This window comes from Ctenopharyngodon idella, chromosome 5 (assembly GCF_019924925.1).
Source record: "Ctenopharyngodon idella isolate HZGC_01 chromosome 5, HZGC01, whole genome shotgun sequence".
NCBI classification, from domain to species: domain Eukaryota; kingdom Metazoa; phylum Chordata; class Actinopteri; order Cypriniformes; family Xenocyprididae; genus Ctenopharyngodon; species Ctenopharyngodon idella.
This window is the reverse complement of record NC_067224.1, coordinates 35,159,153-35,173,218: the sequence shown is the minus strand read 5'-3', so window position 1 is coordinate 35,173,218 and position 14,066 is coordinate 35,159,153. Positions and strand designations below refer to the sequence as shown.

Below are 14,066 nucleotides of genomic sequence, written 5' to 3'. Positions count from 1 at the left end.
AATTAAACATTAGTAAGAGTAAGTCCACATGGCTAAGAAACACCCCTAGACTCATGAATCTAAACAAAAATAAATGTTGGAAAAACTTTCAGGTTTAAGGAAAAGGCTTGTGCAGAATCCTGTATGATAAACTTAACAGCATAAAAGAAAAAAGAAGGTTTAGTGGCACTATAAATGACATGGTAAATCAATCTGCCTGAATCTCCCCACTCCTTTACTCTCTCAGAGTTAGCTATCTGTCCTCATTCAATAAGAACTCTGGGAGGTAAACAAATGGAGTGCAAGGAGAACACGCACACACTCAGAGAGATGCACGCACACATATACACACACTCTAGAAAGATAGATGAGTGTTTGGACTCTTTCCTGCAGGTTGCTGAGTGCTCTAGTTTCTATGGGGAGTGGAATACGGAGGAACAGAGCACTCTTTAAGGCACTGATGCACACAACTACCTCCCCTCTCATTCATCAGCTCAGATGAACGATTAACATTTCAATCTTTCAGTGCAATGGGAAACCTTGGAAGTGGACTTAATTACCCAAGAATCTGATTTGAAATTACTTTACATGAAATGTTGTGATGAGATGTTTTATATTTGCCCATAAACACTTATATTATTGGACACATAGGCCATGGAACAAGCATGGCCATTTACTTTAACATTATATATGCATTAAAGTGCCCCTTTATGCTATTTTAAAGGTTCTTAATTTAGTTTTGGAGGTCTCCTACTATAGGTTTGCATGCAGGTCAAAAAACACTTTAATCTTCTCACAATATACATTGCAGCATCACCTCTTTTCTCACAGTGTCTGAAACAGTTCGATCAAGGATCTGGTCTCTCCGAACCCCTCCTTTCCGAGAGTCTACTCTGCTCTGATTGGTCAGATGGCTCTGTCTATTGTGATTGATCTACTGGTCAAACTGTGTGCTGGAAACAAAATGTCCATTACCATATCTGAAATTCAGCTCTGGAGCTTCCTTAGCACTTGTATACACAAGGATACGAACAGTAACGATGGAGTCAGATTTACCATATCAATTTGAGCCCAAGTCCTCATCCTTGGGAAGTGCATGTAAAGTGGATTTGCTTTCGCAGCGCAGAAAACAGCGTCTTCTCAACATGTCGACAACCCGAACCAAACCCTTCCAGGCCTCAGCTACAACTACAGTGTTTGGGGGTGGGTCAAAGTAGACATTTTTTGTGGGCAGCCAATGAAGACCATAGACTGGAATTATGCAAATGTGTTACAAACCTACATTCCAGGATTTTTCTCCACATAGTGGACTTCACTGGGGTTCAATGGGTTGAAGATCCAAATTGCAGTTTCAGTGCAGCTTCAAAGGGCTCTGCACGGTCCCAGCTGAGGAATAAGGGTCTTGTCTAGCGAAACGGTCGGTCATTTTCTAAAAAAAAAAAAAAAATGTATATACTTTTTTAACCACAAATGCTCGTCTTGCACTGTTCTGCGATGCGCCACGCATTACGTAATCACGTTGGAAAGGTCACGCGTGACTTAGGCAGAAGTACCAATCCAGTGTCTACAAAGCAAACTTGCAAAGACTAAGTCAAACGCCCTTTACAAACGATGTCGGATGATTTTGAAGTTGGAGGAGAAAATGAGATGTGTGAGTTTTTCGCCCTACCGCGGTACTTCCGCCTACGTCACGCGTGACCTTTCCAACGTGATTACGTAATGCGTGGCGCATCACAGAGCAGTGTAAGACGAGCATTTGTGGTTAAAAAGTATATATATATATATATATTTTTTTTTTTAGAAAATGACTAATCGTTTCGCTAGACAAGACCCTTATTCCTCAGCTGGGATCGTGTAGAACCCTTTGAAGCTGCACTGAAACTCCATAATCAAAAGGAATTAAGAAGTTACATGTAAGAATATATTATTAAAATGTTTAATAATATATTCTTACATGTAACTTCTTAATTCCTTTTGATTATGGAGTGCAATGTGATTTGGACATTTGGGATTCTTATTTCAGTGAGATTCACTCAAGTGCTTTCGAGAAAAGCCTCTGCTAAATTAATAAATGTAATGTGAATGTATACTAAATATGTTAATAAATTATATTCACGCTGACTGCTTTTAGTGTCAGCTATGCTCTGGTTATTATAACACGGCCATATTAGGGCGGGCACAAAATGCAATTCACTGTGTATTGAACAGTGCACACACACACACAGAGAGAGAGAGAGAGAGAGAGAGAGAGAGAGAGAGAGAGAAATGTTATAGGATTCCCTCTGGTGCGTTCTGAATGATACTGAAATTAAGAATCATGAGGCAGAAATATTTTATAAACATTCCCCAATCAATAAAGAACAAATATCCATCTATCATACTGTGAATAGAAAAGCAAAAATAAGTTCTGGAGCACAACAGATCAAAATTGAGCATTATGAAAATATTTGAAATGCATGCTGATCCAGATAAATGAGCTATGGCAAAGGGATTGCTTCGATTTATTTAATCATCATAGAGGTTTTATTATTTTTCATCTGCATATATCAAGAACTCTGGCTTGATATACAACCACACACAATAACTAGTGAAGGCTGCATATGGCACTGGAATAGCAATTAATGTAATTAAAGAAAGCCATTTTCCTCATGGATGCACATGTGTACGTGTGTGCCATTGCACTTGTGTAAAAGTAAAGCTTAAAGGGATAGTTCACCCAAAAATGATAATTCAAATAGATATCCTTTTGTGTTCCGTGAAATAAAAAAGGGGTTTGGAACGAGATGAGGGTGAGTAAATGATGATAAAAAATTGTGAACTGTTCTCCACTAATGCTATCTACAGAACTTGGCTAAATATACAATTAAATTCCAAATGTATTAGGATATTAATTGTGTAGTTTGCTTTTAGGGATAAATCCAGATGTCATTTACTAGCTCGATTCTCAAATAAAAGAACGTCCTTGAAAAGTATTAAACAAACTCTTCATATAAAGGGCCTAAATTTCTACTCATTTGGATTGAAACCCATTATTATCTGTTTACAAGCAATGTCTAAATGAATTGAATTTCAAGGGCGCAATACAACTCCCTGTCTGATGAGATGAGAAAAAATAGATGCAATGTCCCTTAATATTATTCACAAGGTGAGGATGAATGTTACCCTGCATAACAGGATTCGGCTGAGATTAATCCAAACAGACAGGGATGATGGAGGGACAGAAAAGAAGGACAAAAACCTTATTGGCTTCAGCGAATAGTGTAACACGAGCACGGCACTCTATTAAATATCTTCATAATGGACAAGAGACTTAGAGGGACAGAGACACGCTCGCTAAGGTCAATTCATTATTCAAGTGTTGAGGGTGCCTGTACTTCCAGTCGTTTTTTGGGCGTGAGCGCTAAACCAGAGACGACAAGCTACAGCGCTGAGAAAAGGTCAAGCAGGCAACCTTTGCATGTTAACAGTTTAATGTCAGCTGGAAGAAGCTGAAACATCAGCAGGAAATTAGCATATGAAATTAGAAACGCTCAACGCCACATCCAGAGAAGCTGACTGTGTGAGATAACAGCAAATTGGGAAGATAGCAGTGCTGCAAGTTATCCGTTCTCCACAACGCTCCACCTGTGTGGGTATCTCTTTTTGTTCGCAATCAAGATTAAGAAGTACTGCCATTTTAAATGTGTCTGCTTAAAGGGACATTTTGTCAACATTTTGGAGTACACTAGCATTTAGAAAAAGTATAATTAAAAACAAATAAATAACGTTTTTGAAAGAAGTGCTCACTAATGATGCAATTACGTGATCAAGAATATGGTAATACTGTGAAATATTATTACAATTTAAATCTGTTTTCTATTTTAATATATTTTAAAATGTCGTTTATTCAGCAGCCATATATATATTTTCAGCAGCCATTACTCCAGTCTTCAGTGTCACATGATCCTCCAGAAATCATTCTAAAATGCTGATTTGGTGCTCAGTTATTATCAAGAATTATTGGTGCTTAATTAATAATAATGGTTCTTATTATTATCAATGTTAAAAAACTGTGGACACCATTATACATTTCTGTCAGGATTCTTTGATCAATTTAATGCATCCTTGCTGAATAAAAATGTATTGCGTTTATACAACAATTCGACAGCACAAGTGAGTAAATTAATAAGAAACAACAACGGAGTGTCTTTAAAAACCCTCTTTTGTGAGGAACTACTTCCTTCCGCCATGGATTCAAATCTCAAGTTGACAGTTTAACAGTTGAGCCCAAGCCTCCATTACTAAATCTAAAACGTCACTTTAGAATTAGTAACGAAGGAACGTTGAGTCGCTTAATTTAAGCTTATTGTATTATATAGATTAGAGTAGTATTGTATTATGAGAGAGAGATCGACTAAATGAGTGTATTACCTGCATCTGATATAGCATTCATTCTTCAGGTCGATGTCCATAATATTATATCCATTATTAAAAAAAATCTGTTTAAATATCCACTGAGGAAAGCAATATCTTTGTCTTTGTCCTTTTAAAAGATTTCCCATGATAGCGGTAAAACAGCTTCCTTGTTTACAACCAGTCCTTTTCAATTTTCTACTGACTCACTCATAACGAAAGTCTTTGCTGCCAATAATGTAATTATGTAACTTTCACTGAAGTTGAAATCACAATCACTAATGGACCCTTTCTCAATACCAAATACGGCATATTATTTATAAAGCAAATTATATTTATTGAACAATAATATTTAAATTAACAACAATAACCATTAGATAATAGGAAATAGACACAAGCAATCAAATCAGTCAAACATACAAAAGCAGAGCTCTGGTACAGGATTTACATTAAATATAGCCTAAATATAAACTTATGAATCTTAATTTTCCCCTAAACCCAAATCGGTTTGCTCTGGAACAAGTAATAGATTAATAAGACCAAAGACTGCCCGTTTGATATACCCCAAATGAATGATATCTCATGTTTAACCACTAGCTACATAAGAGCCAGCAGCAAATTCCCAAATGACTGGCCGAGATGAAGCTGTTCTCTGCGGGTACATGAGTGCTGAACGGTTGCTAACGGCCTGGAGCTCGCATCTGCGGAACAAATCGTAAAATAGGCGCTATGTTATATACATGAGTTATATTTGAGGTCTAAACAACTACATTCTCACCTAAAAAAACTCTAAAACTACATTCTGTGACACAACAACAGTAGTATTTGTAAAAAAAAAAATATGGTGGATTTGCTCAACCGCCATGACAGCCACCGCAAGCGGAGTGATACAAGCAGTGAAGCGGTTCCAGTGCTGATGCTGGGGGAATATCACACAGCTCTCAGCCAATCAGATTCGAGAACCAAAAAGAATTTTTGTATAAATTGTAATATTATTTCACAATATTAGTATTTTTACTGTATTGTTGATCAAATAAATACATTTTTGGTTTTTTTGGTTTTGTTTTTTGTAAAGACTAAAAAGACAGCACAGCAATTTCTGGGAACTGTTAATTCAGGACTCAGAGAACTACTGAGAATCAGAGAAAATGATTTAAAATGTTTCATTTTAATCCTCAGAATGAACCAATTTGCTAAAATGAATTTCAAACAATACTTCGGAGAGTAGACCTGTGTCAAATGGCACACTCGATGCAGACTTTTGGTCTCATGGCCTTCGTTCAAGCGTGTCCATGAGGTCCGCAAGCCTATAGGGTATCCCATTTATCATTTTATGATTCAGAAGGGTGCTCATGAGTGCCCCCCCTTTGCAACCTCTATGATCCCAAGCCAAACCTGCACTCAAATGAACTACTACCCAACAGTGATGAAGAGGTTTCTAGAAGAGAGTGATTATTTATTGCTCTACTTGGTTGGTTTTAAGGCTGTATGCTATAAATAATGTGACACAGAAAACATTTCATGTTCCACTGAAAAAAAACACACAAAAAAAACCCCAAAACATTATTTTGAGAACAGTTGAGTTGTTGTCATACTAATGAAAAATGTTAAAGGAATAGTCCACCCAAAAACGAAAATCATTTAATTATTTAATCATTTAAAATCATATAGCTGTCATCATTTAATCCTCCTTAAGTTGTTCCAAACCTGTATGAATTTCTTTGTTCTGCTGAACACAAAGGAAGATATTTGGAAGAATGTTTGTAACCGAGCAGATCTCAACCCCCCATTGACTACCATAGTAGGGAAAAAAAAACTACTATGATAGTCAATGGGGGGTGAGATCTGCTTAGTTACAAACACTCTTCCAAAAATCTTCTTTTGTGTCCAGCAGAACAAAGACATTCATACAGGTTTGGAACAACTTGAGGGGGAGTAAATTATGACATTTTTGGGTGAACTATCCCTTTAAGACATGTTCAGCATCACTACTTTTCGTAAGTCCAATACTTAAGCACATTTTGACCAGATCAGTAGCAACAGTAAGAATGTCTCAAAGAAAAAAAAAGAGCAATCTGTCTTTTCTTTTAAAGGTTATTTATAAATCTGGAGCTGTGTGCAAGTGTACACACCTAAAGGCTTACTCTTGAGGTGTTTGTCTCTTGCTGTTTATTTTTCTTCTTTTTCTTAGCCTTTAAGCTCAGTCTCAAACCAAGCAACAAAAATGTTTGTTTGCTCAGACAAAACAGACTGTAGCTGCATACCAAAAAGGTTAGTCATATTTTATCTTGTTATGCCGTGCTGTGTTTATTTACACAGCATTTTATGTACACTTTCTTTATAAAAGCTTTTATGTCTGGAGCAACAAGCGAAACTGGTAAACGTTTAACAGCTGTATTCGTTTCAGACTAAACAATGCAATAAACAAATAAAATCATTAAAGGGAATCACAAAGGGATGCATCCTTACCGCTGTCACTGTTGTCATCCACCAGTATGATTTCTTTGAGCAGGTGTGCCGGGGTGTGGTTGACCACGCTGTGTACAGAACGCAGGATGACAGATAGAGCTTCGTTCACAAAGATGAAGACCACAGAGATCTGGGGAAGGTCATCAGTGTAGGTCAACTGCTTACACCTGGAGAAAACAGACATCAGTGTATTCAATTTGCAGCTTTATATTATATATATATGAGAACATTTAATAATTTTATGTGATGAAAAAAACACAATTGACCATATTGAATATCTTAATAAATTTTTTTCAGGATTTATTGTGCACAATTCATCAGAACATAAACAAAATGTATTATTATTATTATTATTATTATTATTATTATTATTTATGAATAATATTTTTTTATTATTGAAATTAAAATGATTTTTCACTAAATATTCTGGATACCTAAATATTTTGAAAATACATCACAAAAATGTAATGCAAATGCCATTTTTTCTTTTCTTTAAGGCACGACATTGCACTGGTCAATTTTAAAAATTTTGGGCTATTTTGCTTCCGTAACATGTCGGCTTCCATAGTGGAATAACAACATCCCAAATACACACATTTAAGAGATTATTTTATTAACCTTTATCTATTTAGATCTGTAGATTTCAATTGCAATACATATATTTACATAAATCAAAATGAGTTTCTTTCCAGTTTTATTCCTATCTACAGAGGGGTTCATTTATAATTTGCCTGATTTATATAATATTTTATATAAATCAGGTGAACAAAATCCCCTTTCTAAAAACCTTTAACTCTAATATGTCAACAAAATTAAATAAAAATATTGAAATATTTCAATATTTAGATTTTGGTTCTAGAAATGTATGCAAATGTGTGCATATTTAACGAGATAATGACTCATTTGCAGTGGTCGACCGATGCCGATTTCTTAGAGAGTGTAACGTGTGGGAAGCCCTCAGTTTCCTGTGTTTCGTTGTCTGGTATCTTCGTAGTCTAACATGGTTGAGTTTAATTCATTAAAAAATAAATCGGTAAAATAAACAGATATATACTTTAGATGGCAACTTCTGGATTTTAAAATTCTATGACAGTATTTTTCACAAATAAAGAAATTGTTAAAAATAAATATGAATAAAAAGGAAATCAACACAACAGCATTTCACAGCGCCGTCAAAATAAAAGTCCCGCTTCCAAACAGAAAAACTTATCGGCCAATACCGATATTTAAAAATTCCAAATATCAGCTGATATATTGCCCAGGGTTGACCACTGCTCATTTGCATATTTAAACAAAACATTTCAGAAAACCCTCTGTAAAAACCTTTAATATATCAACAAAATGAAACAAGAATTTCAACCTGGCTTAATCCAGTGTTCAGATTTCTGTTCTGGAAACGTATGCACATTTTTGCGTATTTAATTAGATAATGCCTCATTTGCATATTTAAAATATTTTATTTTTATTTTTATTTTACAAAACAGTTGTCAAAATAAGTGGTGAAAAATAATTTCACTCTATTCACCTGTGGTGTCTTAAGAAAATTAAAAATGTCACACATAAAGGGAGAGGCTGCATTATTCTCCACACTGTGAGCAGGACTCAAACCCCATTGAATTTCAGTCAATACGTCATCACAGCTCCAGTCGTGACTATAAGAATTTCATGATATGCCAGTTATATAGTCTTACTGGGCTATATTAGAAACATAAAGCATTTTATTACATTTAGGAACACTAGAGGAGTTCTTATATTAGTACAAGGCGCTAAAGAAATATAATACAATCTCAAGTCTCAAAACATAAGATTAGTTGTCTTGCCACCAAAAAATATGCGTATATTGACTGTGCTGCTAACACTTCTCCATTCTAGCTATTGACAAAAGCTGACAAGCCCCTAAATTCATTCCCACATTTACCCGCATCTTGTGGGGAAAATTGAGGCATGCCAACATAGCCATTATTTCACATTGTAAATGCTCACTAGTTACTATGGCAACCATAAGTTCTTGATCAACATCTCACTGTGAAATCTCTCCCTATCCGTCCTGAGCTCTGGGAAAACAGCATGAGGCTCCAGCCCATGTGGACTTTACTCTCAGCTCTTTTAATATGGCTGAGGATTATGGAGCTCAGGAATAGGTTATATTTCATAAAATACGATTACATAGACTAGGTTTGGCATTTAGCAGATTAAAATTCTCTGGGCAATCACATTATTGAAGAATACCAAAGATTTTGCTCACAAAAAGGTATACTAAACAAAATATTTATCGAATTACATACAACCAAGGCAATAAAAGCATATTGTTATTGCATAAAAACTTATTTTGAGCTGGAAGATGAACTGGTATTAGTTAATAATGAGCATTGGTACAGTAATATATTACATATATATATTATATACATTTTGTACATTACAGCTGTTATGCCAAATAAAAAAATGTTATCATCCCTATAATGTGCTCCCTATAATTTAAAATATATATATACATTTTAGCAGAACTATTTTAATATGAAGAGTTGTATACAGTGTGTCAGATGAGGACATTTTTTCATTCATGCTGCAAAACAACAATTACAGATCACAGATGACTAATGGTCCACTAAAACAGTGAGTGTGGCAATTTATGCATGGGAATTTCTTTCATTACAGCCTCCATAAATTATTTTCCTGTAAGATTTGAGAACAGCAGGCAATTGTGCCTAGTCCAACACAATCACACTATCACTGTAACACAAATACTGGTTTGTTTATGCTGAATGTTGAATGGCGAAGGCTTTTTTTTTTTTTTTTTTTTTTTTAAATAACAAGCATAAAATGTTCCTGTCTGACAGATATCACTGAAATACTGCAGGTGTCCTGAGAAATCACAAAAGCCTTTGTTTTAGCCCAAGGCTCTGTAAACGGCAAAAAGGATCTGACCGCGGCTTGTGTGTTATAGCCTATCAGAAAACCTGGAGTTGCACCTCTACCTGTCAGTCATACTATGCACTGGGGTTTGCAGCAATGACTTTGAAAGATGGAGGTTTAGAGAGGAGGTATGCGGTTGAAGGGATGAGATGCAGTCCAGGGTTTCTCAAATCTGGTCTTTGAGCAGTGTTGGGGTTAAGCATTACAAGTAACTTGAGTTACGTAATCAGATTACTTTTTCAAGTGACTAGTAAAGTAACGCATTACTTTTCCAATTTACAACAAAATATCTAAGTTACTTTTTCAAATAAGTAACTCAAGTTACTTTTTCCCATTTATTGACTGACAGCTCTCCTGTCCCCGTGTTGAGAGAAATAAAGTGCAGAGGCGTTGTGTGCTGTGTGAACATGTTGGTTATTGTAGTTCTAGACTAACACGCATTTACTCATCTCACTTGCACAAAAATATTCAGTATTCCTCATATTCTTCAATAAAAACAGTGAAATGTAATCTCAGAATTGTATGCAAACCTGTAATAATTGTATTTAATCTCATTTCATTAACCATGCTGCTGACCTTCAATGATCTAATTCAACCATACTAATAAGCAAAAATTACTTTAGATTACATTTAGAAATAAGAGTGTTGAAACTCTTTCTCCTGTATCCTATTCTTCTTTAATCCAGAATGGCAGCACAGCTGTTTGTTTTAGCTGCGCCCTCTACTGTACAGGCGTAAAGATGCATTTCCTTCAGCCTGAGGCTTATTCATTTCACTTTTGGTGTGAAAGAGCCTTAACATTTGCCAAAAATAGAATTTTTTGTTGTTGTTATTAAATAACAATCAAGCAAGCCCAGCCCAGGTGAGAAAATGTAACGCAAAAGTAATGTAATCAATTACTTTTCATAAAAAGTAACTAAGTAACACAATTAGTTGTGTGACTTTTAGTTGAATAAAAGACATTGAAGATTTCTTAAAAATAGAGTGAAAATACTCTCATGAGCCCAATATCGTCTTGTGAGCATATCGTCACACCCCTAAAAAACAAAAACGTAATTTCAAAACAACAAAATTGTGGCCAGTGAAAATGCTGAGTGGCTCAATTTGGAAAACCACTAGCCACAGTGGCTGGTGAGCAAAAAAGTTAATGTCAAGCCCTGAACACAGCTAAACAAGCTGATCAATGTCTTCAGGATTACTCGTAAGGTCGGAGCTAAACTCTGCTGGAAAGTGGACCTTGAAGGCTAGAGTTGAGAACCCCTGGTTTAGACTACAGAAGTTAGCTAGTTGCCTATTAGGCTAACATTGCTTACCTCTGTAGTTGGGTAACATTTACGACTCTTCATCATGAAAAAGAGCAGAACGATTCCTGTGTAAATCAATGTTAAAACAAAAACAACAACAAAAAACATTCTTACATAAACTGCTCAGTTCAGTGCAACAGTTTATGCAAGAATGGATTTATGGATTTACAAAAATTCGTTCTGCTCATCATGAATAAGACCCAATGAGGCCCTCAAAAATGTTTAAGTTATATAAAAGTATACAGACAAACCAGCATAAAAACCTATATTTCTTAAGATATGCCTTACTAAGTATTCCTCAAGCCCATTACACTGAAAAGAAAAAATTAAATAAAAAATAATTAATAATAATACCCCCCCTTAAAGACATGGATAATGTTCCTTGATCCCCCTGCTGCCAGTCAATAATATTTAATGGCTCTGCCCCCCTTAGTGAAAATCCCCTCACCCAATCTGGAGCAACAGCTTTCCCTGTGGGAATTTACACACTTGCACCCACACACTCACACGTGTGAAAGAGCCACGTAGCCTTAGTGAGTCAGTAATGGTGATGTTCAGTGTTTTACCTGCAGGTGGAGAACAGTCAGCCTGAAATAATGCAGCACTAAGAGTAGGTTTAATCCAAAGATAATCAAAACACAATTCACATTTGGTGTTAAATAACATTAGGTGTTAAAAAATCCCAGTTTTATCTATAAACTATATGCAAACAATGAGTACACTATACAAATAGACTAAGCTAAGAGGGAGGGGAAGTTATTTTTATTAAATATTATGAGGGCACATGAATTAGAAAACTATTGATGTCCACAGATAAATCATTTATATTAAATCCGGCAATATTCCATGAAAAAAGTGGCTTTAAATAAAACAAAAAATTATGTTACTTGAAATACAATACAAAAAAAGCAAGTTGCCACATTTCTCATTTTCATTTAGTTAAAAAAATTAGTAAAAGTTAAACTGAAATAAAAATTATTAAAAACTATATAGATATATATTAAAAAAAAAAAAAAAAAAACTAATAAAAATGACAAAACATGCTCAAAAAATGAAAATGAAAACAGAAAAAAGTAAAATCTAATTCAAACTATTAATAAAATCTATAATAGAGTCTCAATGATACTAAAACAATACTTACATTTACTCATTTAGCAGACACTTTTATCCAAACTACAGTCTCAAAAAAATGATCAATTCTTGGATTGCTTGATTATGGAATATTGTTTATATCACACTGTACTAAAGCGAGCTCGCAGCTATGGCTAACATCCAGTGCATAAAAAACAAAATATTATGATAGTTTCAACAGTGACAGCTGTGCAAATATCATTCAAGGATATTTATAACAGTCCTCTAATACCATGTAGTTTTGCAGCCATCGCAGCATAAGGAAGGTTTGATTGATCAGGCCATTAAAGCATTTTTTTTCCGCTTCACAGCAGGTCGCTGTTTTTCCAATCCCTTATTTTTTTTTCTTCCTCAATTGCTCATGCAAAGCAACATGAATACAAAACTGATGTCACCAGCTGTATTTTTCCACAAAATGTGCATGAATACATAAAATAAATCCAAATAAATCCTTCTACATGTTATCACAAAGAAAAGCACCGCTGCGTTCAGGTGAAATCACAATTGTGCAAAAACAACACATCAACACTTGAAAGCAAGCCTATTTTTAATCATTTGTAATCTTTGATTGTTTGATATTCATAAACATCTACAACATATTAAGATCATGATAACAACGTTTACACACAAGGTTAAAACTGTAATATTATATTATATTATATTATATTATATTATATCAGTTAGTCTGCTAAAATGAGCATACAGCTATGGTTAAAATCCAGTGCATAAAAAAATATGATAGTGATCATGTGATCATATATATACAGTGTTGGGGTAACCAAGTGGCAACCTCCCCCTGTTTCTCTTGAAGCCAAAACAGAAGAGACTTAAACTGCAATTCATTGACTGGCTGCTAGGGACAGACTCCAAAAGAGAGCAGAATCTCATTGAATCTTGTGTTAAAATGCCCAACTTTACAGCAGAAAAAAAATGTTTACAGCCTGGTACAAATTGTGGTTTTGGTCTATACAGCTAATTTTGCTCTTCATGACAACAGTGAGGGGGGTGAATTTTTTTTATAACTCATCCATTTAAATTATATTAAGCCTTAAAGTTCTGCATAATTAAGGGTGTGGTCACTTGAGTGACAGGTGGATTGCCGCTGCTATCACCACTAACCATTTGTCTGCTGCCGTCATGTCACCTCAGCTCCACTTAAGTCTCGCCTCTTTGCCCACTTTCTGTTATCCGGGAGTGACGTGCTGCCAAGATGGCAACGGCCTGCTTTAGGTTTCAAAAATGCTCTTTGGAAACCTACGGGTGATGTCACGAACACTACGTCCATATTTTTTTTACAGTCTATGGGGGTAACTCATTACAAGTAACTTGAGTTATGTAATCAGATTACTTTTTCAAGTAACTAGTAAAGTAACGCATTATTTTTTCAGTTTACAACAAAAAAAGTTACTTTTTCAAATAAGTAACTCAAGTTACTTTTTCAGATTTATTGACTGTACAGGCATAAATATGCATTCCCTTCAACCTGAGGCGTATTAATTTCACTTTTGGTGTGAAAGGGCCTTTTTTTGTTGCTATTGAAAAACAAACTACCAAGCCCAGCCCAGGTGAGAAAAATAATGCAAAAGTAATATAATGCATTACTTTTCATAAAAAGTAACTAACACAATTTGTTTACTTTTTTAGAGAGTAATGCAATATTGTAATTACTTTTAAAAGTAACTTTCCCCAACACTGTGTGTGTATATATATATATAACTTTTGAACGTTAGTGTACATATATATATGCACATTTCAAATGAAAGAGATGCTTTTCCATACAATGTGGGCTGCGCTGTGTCGTGTATTCATTTAGCTTCACGACCATAAGTAATGTTACACTTTCATTGCTCTAGTTACTACCTGCAATCTAGGCCATTG

General features: G+C 35.0%; 1 protein-coding gene across 1 annotated transcript in view; it reads right to left on the bottom strand.

Moving 5' to 3' along the window:
* The window catches only part of galnt9 (polypeptide N-acetylgalactosaminyltransferase 9), a 100,755-nt gene that overhangs the window by 63,756 nt on the left and 22,933 nt on the right, over positions 1–14,066 (bottom strand). The window contains exon 3 of the mRNA XM_051894169.1: positions 6,841–7,007. Coding sequence (XP_051750129.1) covers positions 6,841–7,007 — 167 coding nt within the window. The remainder of the gene's footprint in view (positions 1–6,840; positions 7,008–14,066) is intronic.